General features: G+C 34.4%; 1 protein-coding gene across 1 annotated transcript in view; it reads right to left on the bottom strand.

Annotated features, from left to right (window-relative positions):
- Positions 1–14,485, bottom strand: part of RAP1B (RAP1B, member of RAS oncogene family) — a 53,812-nt gene that overhangs the window by 12,503 nt on the left and 26,824 nt on the right. The window contains exons 2-5 of the mRNA XM_072655325.1: positions 9,027–9,113; positions 7,498–7,566; positions 4,069–4,125; positions 2,662–2,802 (exon numbers count right to left, since the gene is read on the bottom strand). Coding sequence (XP_072511426.1) covers positions 2,662–2,802; positions 4,069–4,125; positions 7,498–7,566; positions 9,027–9,083 — 324 coding nt within the window. The 5' untranslated portion in view covers positions 9,084–9,113. The remainder of the gene's footprint in view (positions 1–2,661; positions 2,803–4,068; positions 4,126–7,497; positions 7,567–9,026; positions 9,114–14,485) is intronic.

Raw genomic sequence — 14,485 nt, 5'->3', positions numbered from 1 at the left:
CCAGGCCCCCAATGCCAATAACTATTATTCATAGATCTGGTCACAGTCCCCTCAAAGGTCCTACTGTAAACAACATGTTTCTAATTTAGTATGGCACTTTAGATACTTCCTGACCTTGTCTCATAAGAAAAAATCTGGTCCGTGCACTTCATGTTCCAGCCAAGCCAAACTCATGTTGTTCCACATACGTATTTCTAGGTTCTTGTCTGATGAATTCCTATGAACACCAATTCAATGTTGCTTCTTCCAGGAGGCAATCCCTCTATTTGTAATCATAACCTGTACTCCCACCCAACTCAGCTCAGATTAGACCTCATTCATTATCTTTCATGTAATAATTGTACTGTCTACAGTATCGTACATGTCATGAGCTAATACTGTACTTTAAACTTCACTGGGACTGGTGATATTTTATCTAAATGTCTAGTCCTCATGTTCCATATTCTGTACATAAGAGGGGTCTAATGCTTTAGTTACAGACTTATCCATCCAGATAATTTCAAAGGTTCAGTTGAACCATCTTAGCTATAAGAGGCAAAAACAAAGCACTGAAATGCAATGGGAGGAGAGGCCCAAGTTTTTTAACAAAATCTTGCAATTCTGAGATGTGACAGCACCAAATAAATGTTCATGATAACAGCAAAGCCAACATAAATAATGCATTTGCACCAGGTAAATTTTCAGTAAAAATAGACAAAGTTAATGTTTTTGCTTATGAGGTGATTATTTACAACTTAAGGTATAGAAATGTGAAAAAAAAGTGTGATAACTTTGTAACAAATCAATTTTCTGGAGAAACAAAATCTGTTCTTATATGTAAACTTTAGTATCCACAATCACTCATTTATGTACAAAAATGAATAAACCAAAATTAGCTAGAAGCTTTAAAAAGGGTAAAACAATTCATGAATCATTTCAAGGAAACATTAAAACAAAATCAAAGCTAATAGGAAATGAACAATAGCAATTTAGATAAAGTGCTTTTTAAGGTTTACAGAACATTTACTCACACCCAATCTCCACAATAATCTCATGAATTATTTTGTTGTTGTGCAGTCGTTTCAAACATGCCTGATTTTTGTGACCACATTTGCAGTTTTCTTGGCAAAAAAACTAGGTGATTTGCCATTTTCTTCTCCAGCTCATTTTACAGATGAGGAAACCGAGGCAAACAGGGTTAGCTATGACGTATCTGAGGAAGAGGTGTCTTCCTGATTCCAGATCTACTCTATTCAAGTATCTGCCCTATTTTGTAAGTTGAGGAAAACAAGTTTCAACAGAATTCAGAGGATCTGCCTTTCATCTTGCAGAGCTGGGAATCAAACCCAAGTCTTCTAACAAGTCTAATTTTCTTCATGCAAAGAACAGAAAATTTTGGGTCACTAAACCTTGATGTGACCGGAAATAAAAATAAAATAAAACTTTCAGTAAACAGATTCTAAGAGTTAATAATAAGGATAATTTCCCATGCTTTGAGAGTTAATTCAATACCTTTCTGTCTTGACAATACAGCATTTAACTTGTAACAATTTAAACTCTTAAGTTTTGGCTCATATTGTCTTTAAAAAGCCTTCTCTCCTTTTAATATCTCTAATAATAGAATTCAAAAAGATGACACCAAAGCTAAGAAAAAAAAAGAGAGAGAGTACTTCTGTAAGGGAAGTTATAACTGATCTGGGTTTCAAGAAAACCAAACTATCATATGGAAAACTTAATTTCAGGTAGTTTCCAGATAAGAAAATGTCACCTTTGGAAACAAATATAAACTTTAAATAAATCCAAAAATAGGATCACAGATTATATATTTCAAGCTAGAAGAGATCTTAAAAGCCACTGAATCAAACACCTCGTTTTACAGATAATAAAGATGGAAATAGTTAGCATTTACATAGCATTTTAATGTTTGAAAAATGCTTTATATATATTATCTTCATTTGATTCTCACAACTATAAGGCAGGTGCTATTTACATATGAGAAAATAAAATCCAGAGAGATTAGGTGACACTATTAAAAAGAAGAAAGCAAGATTTGGATCCAGGTCCTCTTGACTTCAAGTCTAGAGCTATACTGACTATACCTGATGACCTCTAACTCTTGTTAAATTAAACAAAATGTTTATCATAGCAAAAGGGTAAAGTACAAGAAGGCATCACAGTGATAGCTGAGCCAATTAGTATTTTTAAGTTTGTTACAGAAGGGCAAGACACCAAGATTTACTCTTCTCTCTTCCTATCATCCCTAAGCTTACTACATTATATCAATTTTATAGGAGAAAAACTGTTCACTTGTAATTTAAACCTCGAAGTGAAAACTTGTATAATGTCTTGTATAGTATTTATTTTAAAATACTGAATTATAACTTCAGGGTTAGAAAAAGGACGTTTATGGTATAAAAATTCATTGAAATTTGTACTTAAATTGAGAAAATAAGGCTCATGATCTGCTGGGTTTTGCTAAGAATCTGCTACAAAATGCCTTATTCTGGCAGAAATAGGTTTCAGGCGTCATTTTGGTCTTAAGAAATGGTATTTAAAAAATGCCAATGCTAACATTCTTTGCAAATAAACAAAAAAGGAGTTATACTTTATAAGACCTCATATTTTAAGAATAATTTATATCAGATTTTAAAATAAAACTAACACATTTGGTAGTCATCTTACATCATCAGTGTCTTTAACTCGAAGTATCTGTTCTCGAAGATCTTGTAAATCATTAAATGTGGACTGTGCTGTGATGGAGTAGACTAATGCAAAGCCTTGTCCATTTTTCATGTACAAATCTCTCATTGCCGTAAATTGTTCCTATGGTGGAGGGAAAAAGCAGTAAAATATAATATTGTCTTGACAACTAATCTGACTGCTCTAGAGTTATCAATAAAACTGCACGAATCACTAAAACTATGATCATACATACAGTATTTCTTTAAAATCTGAGAATGAATTTTGAGAAATAGTATTCTATATGTAAACCACACAACAAAGTTGAAATTGAGCATGTAACAGGAAGATACTTGAATGGGGAGCAAATATCTTTATCTCCAAAAGCATTTATTTTAAATGTAACTGTAGCTTAAGATCACTGGGATTAAACCAACTTGATAATGCTATTTAAATACCTAACAGCCACTGTGCGTCAAGTGCAGTGAAAACTCTACCCAAGGACTGTTAGACACAAGCCATACCCCACAGACCACATTTGCCATTTCACTTAGAGAGAAGTACAAGTTGACATGAAAGAAATGAAAATTTTGAATCAATGAAGCATTTATTAGGTGACTCTTTAGATAACTGCTTTGACTGTCAAAGGCACATGAAGTGGGTGGTATGAGTATACTATCTCTCTACTTGACAGACAGGACCACTGATACCAAATCCAGTACTTTCCTAACCCTAACACCTCCAACTATACTAGCAAATTTCTAGCTCCATTACATTTTCACTTTTAACAATAAGGATAAATCAGTCACTCAAGACCACTTCCCAACAGGATCATAGTTTTAGGATATATAGGGACCCTGGAGTTCATCAGCAGAATTCTAATTCAAACCCAGGTCTGTGGACCCCAAGTCCAACGAGTCTTACCTCGAGGTATTTTCCCTTTTAGTAAAATGTGCTCTTATTAAATATTTTTTTTGACTTGTTTAAAAACATATTTTGTGTTCTAACATGGAATGTACTATCATTACTACAAAAATACTATGAAGAAAATATATAAGAACAGGCAAAGAACCTGAATTATTTCCTACTTAGGAAATCTCAGCGTAGAAAACTTTTCTTTCCAAAGCTGATCAAAACCATCTATGAATTAGAGGAGAAGTCCTGGGCCATCCAGGCTGAGGCAAAAAGTGCTTAAAAGTAGAGGATCAGTGAAATGGCTTCAATTTATTCCAACACAATTAGTTTTCTTTATAATCTTAAGTATTCTATGCATTTAAATATACTGTTTTGAGAATGGGTCTAGAGGTATGACCTGACTAGCAAACAGGTCCATGACAAAAAAGGTTTAGTACTAGTCAATGTAAGAGGCAGAATTTGAACTTAATTCTAAAAAACAAAAACACCCCATACCGTTCCTGCAGTGTCCAAGATTTCAAGCATGCATTGTTGAGCATCTACTTCAACTTGCTGTTCAAGGAAAAAAGCAGAAACAAAACTCAGTTTTATAAAAATTATTTCCATATATATGATAAAATCACTCAAACATTTATTAAGCACTTACTATGTGCATAAAAATAAATCCAACAGTCCCTGAGTCCTCAAAGAACTTCTATTCTATCAGGGTAAATACATACACACAAGCATCTACAAAAGAGATGAAAGGTGAGGCGGGGAGAGGTGTTGCTGTATTTTTCTATATCATCAGGAAGCTAACTAACAGCAGAAATATCAGCTAAATTGTACAACTATGTTAATAGTCTTGTTTACTCACTGTTTAGAATGCTTAGGAACCATATTTAGAGCATTTTTTTAGGGGCTAGGAAAAGGAGGAAGGAAAATATATCATTAAACACAGTATTCCTCCCTTTTAATATGTCTTCTCTATATCTATAGGGTGAGCATGTGAAAACTGTCTATAAACTTATAATTAAACAACAGTTAAAAACAAGAGAGAGAAGGGAATATGACAGCTGCTAGGTGGTCAAAGTTCCAGATCTTCACTAAAAATAAACAATGATTTGTTAATACTGCATGAAGACCACAAACAGCACAATCCACTTTCAGCAGGAATTACACCCCACTTAGGCTATTTTATACAGCTTATTATTTTGCCAGTTTAATTTATGCAGAACATCTGTATTTAAAGATCTATTATTCAAATCAGGTTAACCATTACTAGCTTTTCTGATGGAGCAGCACTGATATTTTGAAGAGCAAATCTTGCTAAATACTAGAATTGTAAAAAAAGTGAAATCATTTTTAAAAGTCACTCCATCTTTAAAACAAGGTTTTTTACCTATGGTTTACCACTCCATATTTAATTCTATGCTACTGCTCCTACGTATTCTTTTATTTTTGTGTGTGTTTTTAAAATTATGAATAAAACTATGTAAAAGAGAATCTGAGAAATGCCACTAACTTCCCTGGGCTTTAGTTTCCTCATCTATAAAGGGAGGGAGAGTTGGACTAGATGCCTCTGACATCCCTTTTACAGAATTAGAGTTGTGGCTGTGTGAGCCTAGTTCATAACAACTCCAACTTTTGTTTATTGAGACACTGTACACAGAATTTTCTTTCTTTGCAAGATCCTTAAGCACTTCCCTTCTTATCCCAAAGATGTTTTTTTTGGTAGAAAAGGAGGCAGCGGAAGAACAGCAGCTACCCAATGAACCCTATTGCTACCACTGCTCTCCTTTCTCCTTAAGAAGTACCCTTGGGTCCTGCAGCAGCTCTGGAAGGAACAGCAGCTTCTTCCAAAATTCACTAAGCACCTTTGTGTCAGGTGCTACATAAAACAGCTAACAGTGGATGGTGATGCTGTTGTCTTCATGTCGTACTGACAACTCAGAATGTTTACAATTGGTAAAGATGTGTGACTCTGATCACCTAGCAATTGCCCTAGCCAAAATGAAACCACCCCTGCCCTCAAAGAGCTCACATTCTACTGGGGATGTACATAAATATGAACAAGACACAAGACAACACGTACACATTTAAGGAAATTCCAAATAACTTTCTGTGGGCAGGGGAAGGACACACAATCAGTTGAAGGAGAGCAGGTTAGATAACGTACATGTACACTGTAGCTGAGCTGTGAAAGAAAAGCTAGATACTCTACAAAGGAAGGTAAGAGGGCCTGGAAACACCGATGAATAATTTCCTCACCTTGTTCGGAGGAGCTGGCCACACTAGGTAAGTGAGGCTATTATGTAATAGCCAAGTGTGGTGAGAAGTGACTGTCTCACCACCACTGCTTAAAAATCCCAACATTCTTCCTAGTCCATCATATCTTAAGAGTTTGTGGAGACAACATGGGAGTATCTCACCTCCATTTAAAAGCAAAACCAAAAACCTCATTAAAAAATTCTAGACATAAACGCACACACGCACACACACACACACACACTTCCATACATATAGCAGAACACAAAGAAACTTCTAAATGAAACCACAAACCTCCATTTCATACTTTCTTCTTAAAAAGTACAGTACACCTTATGCTATTTTTATAAACGCCCTACAAGTCTATATTTTCTGCTTTTCCTTTCTTTTGTATTGCTACCCTTGTCTCCCCAAAGAGAAATAAGAGGAAAAAATACTTTTAACAAATAACCAGCGACAAGAAAACAAATCCACGGAGTGACCAAGTTCAAAATGCATGCTCCTGCACCTTGTGCCCATCCCCTCAGCCAGGAAGGAGGTGACATGGCTAGTCACTGCACTGATCTTTTACAGCATTTTGGATTTACTCTATTACTCTCCTTGTATATTTTTCCTCCTGGTTCTGCTCAGTTCACTTATTTTGGCCTAGCATGCTCTGAAACTTGCCTCTTTTGTAAATTACATCATATTATAATTACAAGACATTTTGTTTGACCATTCCTGAATAGTACAATAAGTAATCTAAGGCACAATGAGAGGCAGTTCTTTGCTTTTCTTGTTTCCTCCTTTCATAATTAGGAAATTTATTTTGTTTGTGATTATCCCTCCCTCCAGTGATAACCCCTCTCCCTAATCCTGCTTGTTTCGTTGATGGGCTTGATGTAGTTCTGTGTATATTTTTTTCAAACTTGCCTTCATTCATTTCACATAAAATATAACTGAGTGTCTTTTGACACTTCCTCTCTCTCCATAGTTATATATTCTTCTTCATACATACTTCAATGGTGATAAGAGTGTTTCTAGGACTTTTTGGGGGTCAGGTAAGAGGTGGGGAGAAGAGTTCTCTTTTTGTTATCAGATATATTACATCCCTCCCCCCTCCATTTTGATTTTCTAATGTTTCTTGCTTTCAGAGAGTACAATTCTTGGGTAAAGTTAACCACTTTCTCTTCTAATTTTCTTATTCTCTTGTCTTTAAGAGTTTTTATTTCATTTTTTATCATCTTCAATAATTTCTTCTAGGTATTCAAATAAACCTTGTGGAAATTCCATTTTCTCTTTGAATATGGGCATGTACCTTTTCTAGTTCCCTCTTTTGATGGATATAAAGGGACAGTAAAAAATGAGAAATACTTCTGCACCTGAGATAACCAAATGGAAAGTAACATATACTTTCTTTATTTCTTGTACTTCACTCAACATAAAATTAATTCTTCTAGAAACATTCCATATTCCAGTGATGAAAAATTTGTCTTATTCAGCAAGAACCAGTAATCAATAATGGTCTTTGTTCATCTAATTAATTTTCAAAAATCAACTTTGCCTAGTCATCATGTCTATTTTGTAAACATTAAACATAAAATTGGAATCAAGTATTAACTGAAGTATAAAGCAAAATTATTCTGAAAAACTTTATGGAGACCTTTTAATTGTCAAAAGCAGTTAACTTCTTCCTACCTTTCTATATGAATCTTCTATCGTAGGATCATATTTTTCAACAAATATTCCTTGAACAAACTGTACAGTCTGCAAAACAATCAATTAAATTAGTTGAGTGTAGTGTGTATGAAAGAAACAGGATGCCGTGAAAAAAATGGATAGTTCCTGTCCTAAAGGAGCATTCTACTACAGGGTAGAGGAGGGTTATAAAAGTTATAATCTATGATCTGTATGACAAAAGAGGAGATGATCTTGTCACATAGCAAAAGAGATGAGTATTGCATTAGCATCTATGAAATAATAAAAAATTCAGAGAAATGCATTACTTACTATCCAGAGGTAGTAAGTGACGGAGGTGGGATTCAAATTGAGGTTCTCTTAACCTAAAAGCCAATGTTCTTTTTTCACTCAGTCTGGAAAACAGCTTTTCAAAGTAGAGTAGCTTTTTTTTTTTTTTTTTTTGGTGAGGGGGGAGGGATGGGGAGCCAGGAAGCTCAGAGGTAGAGAAAAATGATTTCTAGGAGTAAAATCACCTTCCCTTAAACGTTTTTTCCCCTCAGTCAATACCAGTCTTTAATGGGCACATAGATAATATTTAAGTACTTAACTGCAAAGTCAGGAAACAGATTTGGAAGAGCAGCATGTTGCACCATGGAACTCTGGGTTCTGACGTAAGAGGACCTGGGTTTAATTCTTGGCTCTGTCACTCATCCATTAAGTGACCATGGGAAACTCTCTACCTTTCTGAACCCGTTTCCATTATCTGTGTGATGAGGGGGTTCTAAACCCATGATCCTATATGATTTGTGTTAGAATCTGTTTTATTTAAGTAATCATTTGTAGACTTCCAAGAGTTACAGACAAAAAACCAGCCCTATAACATATACACTAATACTGACTTTTTTCTACTAGTATTCTTCTAAGGGTGAAGGTTCATGTACATTAGATGGTCAAGGATCCTATTCTTTTCCCTCTTGTTTAAATAAATTTTTAATGTGTTAAGGTTAAGTAAACTGACTACCAGAAACTATTCCTCTACTTCTCATGACTGATAAGAAAAATTAAATACCCAGGCATTTATTTTTGGACCCCTTCGTTTTCTAAAGTCCATGTTATCTTGATATAAAAGCTTGCTTTTGAGTGTAACAAAAGCAAGGTAAAAATAATGTGAATCATACACAAGTATTTTAAAAATTATTCATGAATGATAAGGAAAAACACACTTCAACTCCTAACTTTCTTAACCATGCTGTCAGGAACTTGAAGCTCAGTTATGGAGATATTGAAGGCTTCAGATGATACACAGATCATACATTCACATATAATCAAAATTTGCTTTTAAGAGAAAAAGAATTCAGAGAAATGTGATTGCTATTCATCTTCTGGCATTAGCCAAAAACTTGATCTGACAATGAATGATAAACAATCAGAAACTTTAAAATATGACATTAGGTAAAAACCAACACAAAAGGACAATATTCTGATCCTAAACTTTAAAAGACAGTGTTTCAAAATCAATCTGTTCCAGGACAAACAGAACTACTCACCAGGGCAGACTTTCCAACACCTCCTGAACCAAGAACAACTAGCTTGTATTCACGCATGGTGGAAGGCTGTAGTCAACACTTCAGTATCTAAAATCCAAAAAACCCACTGTTTAAAAGCATATAGAAACAGTAACTTGCTATTCATGTGTACTTTGTAATTGTTTTAATTAGCTTCTTCACTCAAGACAAAGGATATGAACTTCAGCTACAAAATGACCTTAGAATTTGAAAAAAACCTCTTTGCTGTGGCAATAACGGTAATAAACTTTGGGACCTTGTGAAACATCAGCTGAGAGAAAGAACCCATTCTATTACAAAAAATGATTCTAATTATCGATAATATTCTCATTATACAGCTCTCAGGTTTTAAACAAGCACTTGCCCCCACCCCCACCCCATATCAACAAAAATTTTCTCGACTTAAATGTTAGCGAAGACTTGATTGGGATTACTCAGTGAAGTTGGGTTATCTGAGGAAAGAAGTTTTACATGCAAAATTACCACTATTTGTATCACCAACTGAAAAAGGGAAATGAAATTATCACTGAAAATCATCTCACAGGAATCTTAAATTGATGACACAGGGTATTATATACGATGCCACTGTCCATTGGGAAAATGGGGTAATATCTGACCCAGAATCAAAATAATAATGAGATCCATTATGATTAATTTTGTAGAACCGAACTTCTATACCAAGTCCTCCTTACAATAATATGCTGGTTTTGATAGACAAAGATGAAAAAACTGATTACAGTATTACATTTATAATCAAGTAAGCATATACATATATATATATATGTAGCTTTATTTACTTGCAATACAAAGGTTTTGGATATTTCATTAATTTTTCACAAAGGTCTTCAGACTTATAGAACAATTTCCAACTGTTTTGCATATTATCCTCCAAATATCATTTCTATCATGTTGACAAGTGCAGGAAGCATCAATGTTTCTCCTATTTAATAAGGCTTTGTTACCCTGAATAATTTTGTAAGCAAGCATCTTATATGATGGAAGCAAACCTTTTAGTATCCGACACAGTTCTAATAAAAAGTTTGGGTTTTGCTTATTTAAAATCTTAGAAAAATGATCTTGCCAGTGTCACTTCAACTGATTAGATTTCATGCGATCTGCTGCTAAAACAGCAAACACAGAACTCAAATCCAAAATGATTATAATTTGTCTTGAGTTATTTCCATTAAAAAAGAAATTGAAGATTCTTTTTTCTTTTTTGAGGTGGGTAATAGTGGAGGAGATATCAGTTTATTCTTTTGTACTTGCCAAAATTAATGTTGAGAAAAATACATATAATCCTTTTAATTTTCATGCAATGATTTGATAATTTGTGCATACAGCATTAAAATAAGCAATCTGAAACAAATCTGTCATATTAATGAAGCTTTTTTCATTAAAAAACAAAAACAAAACGTGAGTAACTTTATGTGGGAGTTGTACCTAAAAATATTTAAAGATTTTGCCCACATCTGGCTTAAAGTGAATACTGACCCACGAGTTATGAATCCTGGGTTATAGTCCTGGTTCTGCCACAAATCTATTGTGCAACCATGAATTAGTCACTATTCCCTGTGCCTCAGTTTCCTTATCTGAAGAGGTTAGGATTAGATGTCTAGGGCTTCTTATAGCTCTAACATGCTATGGTATCTGTTATTTAAACTCTCCTGGGTTTCAACGTCTCTTATCCACACAATATATTAACAAGAATTTATTATTTAGAGATGTTAAAAAAAAATAGACAATGGTAAAAGAAAAGGGAAAGAAGATAGTAAAACTATTTCAGAGAGGAACCTGGACCAATGAATCTGCTGCCAAAGCCACCACCCATCATTCACTCTCTGAAGTTCCTTAGCTTTAGACCCTGACTCTTTCTTAATTGGGGAAGAAAGTCATAAAGAACCTCAGTGGCCACCTAGTTCAATACATACTTGAAACATGCTACAAAATACAGGTCCAGTCTTTGTCCAAAGACTTCCAGTTTAGCTAATTCTAATTGTTAGGACTTTTTAATTACACCAATGATTTTCATTATGTCATTAATTTGCCTATTTGCAACTTGTAATTTTACTCTTTCCAATGACCCCAAGCAAGCCACTCTCTTCAACTCATCTGAAAAAATGGATCTAAGTGGAATTCAATTTAAAGACAAACTATGCTCAGTCTAGAGGTCAGTTATTATATTTCAAACTTGGGCAAGCCATACTGCTATTTGCCTGTGTTAAAAAATAAACTTCTAGAAAAGTCCAGCTTTATGTCCTACTATGTTCCCCCCCCCTTTTTTTTACAACTAATATATTCAATGTGTACTATATTATTTTATACATAATATTTTAGTTTGTTCAAGCTAATTCATTATTTGTTTTATCTACTTCAAGTAGATTAGAGCTACTCAGAAAGTGCATGTTTTCTCATTCTGTTAAATTCTTAAAAACTCTTAGTCTAAACTTATACAAATAGGTGTTCAGTAATGTTCTACATCATTTATTTACTGAGTTTAGAACACTGAATTTTTAAAACTGCTCGAAAAGGGGCATTTCCCTCGGAAAAAAAATGAAAACTTAATAGTTCATGGATTGTTATGACCTCTAATTGTTGATGCATTATTTCCTGAAAAGGAGAGGCAGTGTGGTTTAACAGATCAAGAACTGGATTGTTACAGTTCTAAAAAGCAGCAAGAAGTTACCTCTCCAATTATAGCACTATTTAATAAATGACAACAATGATTATAATAGGCCATAGTAGAACCACTAGAATATTTGATGGCCACAAAGGAAACTTTCCTATTTAAAAGACATGAAGGGTAATAGAAATAAATTAGGGAAGCATGGAAGAAATTACCTGCCTTATCTATGGATAGGAGAAAAGTTTGTGACAACAAAAGATAGGCTCACTGGAGGTAAATATGGACAATTTTGATTATGAAATATTAAAAGTTTCTTGCATAAACAAAATCAAAGGAGCTAAAACTGGAAGAAGAAAAATGAGGTGGAAGGAAAAACTTTACAGCAAGTTTGAGAAACACCTCGTTTTTAAAGATATTTAAGGAACTGAGTCCAATTTCTAGGGAAAACTGAATCCCATGAAGGACATCAGCTATAATATGAAAAGAACCACCTTAGGAATCCTCAGGAGAAAAGGCAGCATGGAGTAGTCAATTAAGCTTTGCACCTAGAATTAAGAAAATCTGGGTTTTAATTCTGTCTCAGATATTTTCTTGTTGTTCGACTCTGGGTAAGTCACTTAAAATTCTGTCTGCCTAAATTTCTTTATCTATGAGATCTTATATGCACAACAGACAGTCTAGGTTTATAGAAGGTACTGTGTCTCTCAAAAGGTAAGAAAAATCCAGGTAAGATGTAAGGAACCTAATATCTATAATTTAATCCTAACTTTGTTAATAGTCATGAGGAATAAAAAGGAAAAGTATTTAAAGAAATCTAAGTGGTTGTATAATGAGCTTGGGCTTTTAAAAAGCACGTACAACAACAAAAGAAGGACACAATATAAAAGCCCAAAATAAAGTGGCACAAACCTACACAAGCAGCGTTCAAAACGGCCAGTGAGGTGAGGCATTATATTTTACAAGTTATAGCGTTATTCAGTGCAAAACATAGCAACAGTATACCTCTCATAACAACCTTCCCAGGGTTGCTGTTTGACCATGAATCATAGCCCAATGTTCTCAGAATCAAATTTACAAATAAGCTGAATTGCAATGTAAAGACAAATGATGGGCATAATCAGGCTGTTACTAATTATGATTCAAGAAAAAGTGCCATAAAATACAGTTAAAGAGAGATATTTTTATAACTGGAAAAGAAGGTGTGATAACCACAGAAAAAGAATGAAGAAAAAAAATCCCAATCCTATTACAGTATGTCAGAGAAGATAAAGGAATAAAAGGGAAAGAAAGTCTCTAATTCTCTGCATAGTTCTATGAAGAATTTGTAAAAAAAAAAAAAAAAAAAAAAAAAGAACAAGAAATGCAGTTGACTTTTTAGTAAACTGTCATCCAGTTTCATCTGCAATCAAAGCATTGATTAAGGAGGGGTATTACATATTTGACCTTATAAAATGAGCCTGTCCTAATCTATCTGGGTATTTTTGAATCCTTACTCTATAGCCCAGTTTGATAGCTTCTACCATCTTCATGGATTGGTGGGTAACCTAAAATTCTTCAACTTTAATGGGAAGCGGGGACCACTTGCTATTTATGCCTTTGCACCTTGGTCTCCCCCCCAACCAATCCTGCTACAGCAGAGAGGTCAACCACATGCAGCCACAATACTCCCAGTGCCACAGAACCAGATTACAAAGTAACTGGAAAATACTTAACAAAATGAATAACAACATGTGGCTTCTGCGGGCAATTGACCCTATTTCTACTGGGATCTGTCCTCCTGCACTACTATTCTTTATTCTTATTCTTCTCAGTAGTTTAAAGATAGTATCTACACTTGTATTCTTGATTTAAGGCTACTGCTACCTTTAGGAACTGGTCCCAACAATTATCCCTGGGTTTTTTAGTTTGTTTTTTTTTTGGGGGGGGTGTCCTCCATGTAACTCTCCTCATCTGATTGTAAAACAGCATAAAATAGGAACTATGCTACGCCCTGGGGGATCCCAGGTTAAGTAACCAAGCTCCCACCCCTTCCATCTTCTATATTTGCTAATGTCAAGGGGCCAAGAATCTATACCAAAGATAATGTCTAATTTGGAGTCAGAAAATGCAGGTTTAAATTTCAGCCCTGTTACAGCTTGCTACCTGTATGTCCTTGGAGAAAGTCCTTTAACGCCCAGTTTCCTAATAGTGTGATCTGTAAAATATTCCATCTCTAACAATACAGTTTAACTCAAAATATTAGAAAAAAACAATTAAGTTGTTTTAGTCATATTTACTGTCAAATTTAAATGGCAAAAAAAAATTCCGTTTAAATACCCATTACTCTTGCCTCTTTAACAGCACTATAATAAATGTAGAAGTTATCAATGTTTTGGTAACCCAAGCAATTTCACAAAGCTCCAAAGTTGTTCAGATTTCTGCAACACATGCACTAATTTTAAGTTATAAAGGGTGATGAAAATACTAAGTTAAAACACTTAACTACTGGTTCCAACTGTTGGCTGACAGTTCTTTCACTGTACACTTTTTGTACAAGAAGGCTCTGGAGAGTTGATTTCTCCTTTCCACCTCCAACCCCCAAAGCAGTACTTTAGCAACTAGGCAAGACTGTGTTTCCTCCCCAACATTAGTTAAATTTCAGTCAAATTCCAGAAATATCTAGTACTAATCTTTTGGTCCAGAGGGTTCAACAAATATGAAGATGGAATTTTGAGGGGAAAAGATAAAACGGACAGAACAAAAAGATAGAAAAAAAAATTGGAACAGTAACCTCATTGATGTAAGAAATTTCTGGTGAGGGAACTACTTACCAAAGCAG

Source organism: Notamacropus eugenii, chromosome 3 (genome assembly GCF_028372415.1).
Source record: "Notamacropus eugenii isolate mMacEug1 chromosome 3, mMacEug1.pri_v2, whole genome shotgun sequence".
Classification (NCBI taxonomy): Eukaryota; Metazoa; Chordata; class Mammalia; order Diprotodontia; family Macropodidae; genus Notamacropus; species Notamacropus eugenii.
The sequence above is the reverse complement of the archived record's forward strand: the minus strand, read 5'-3'. Positions and strand labels throughout refer to the sequence as shown.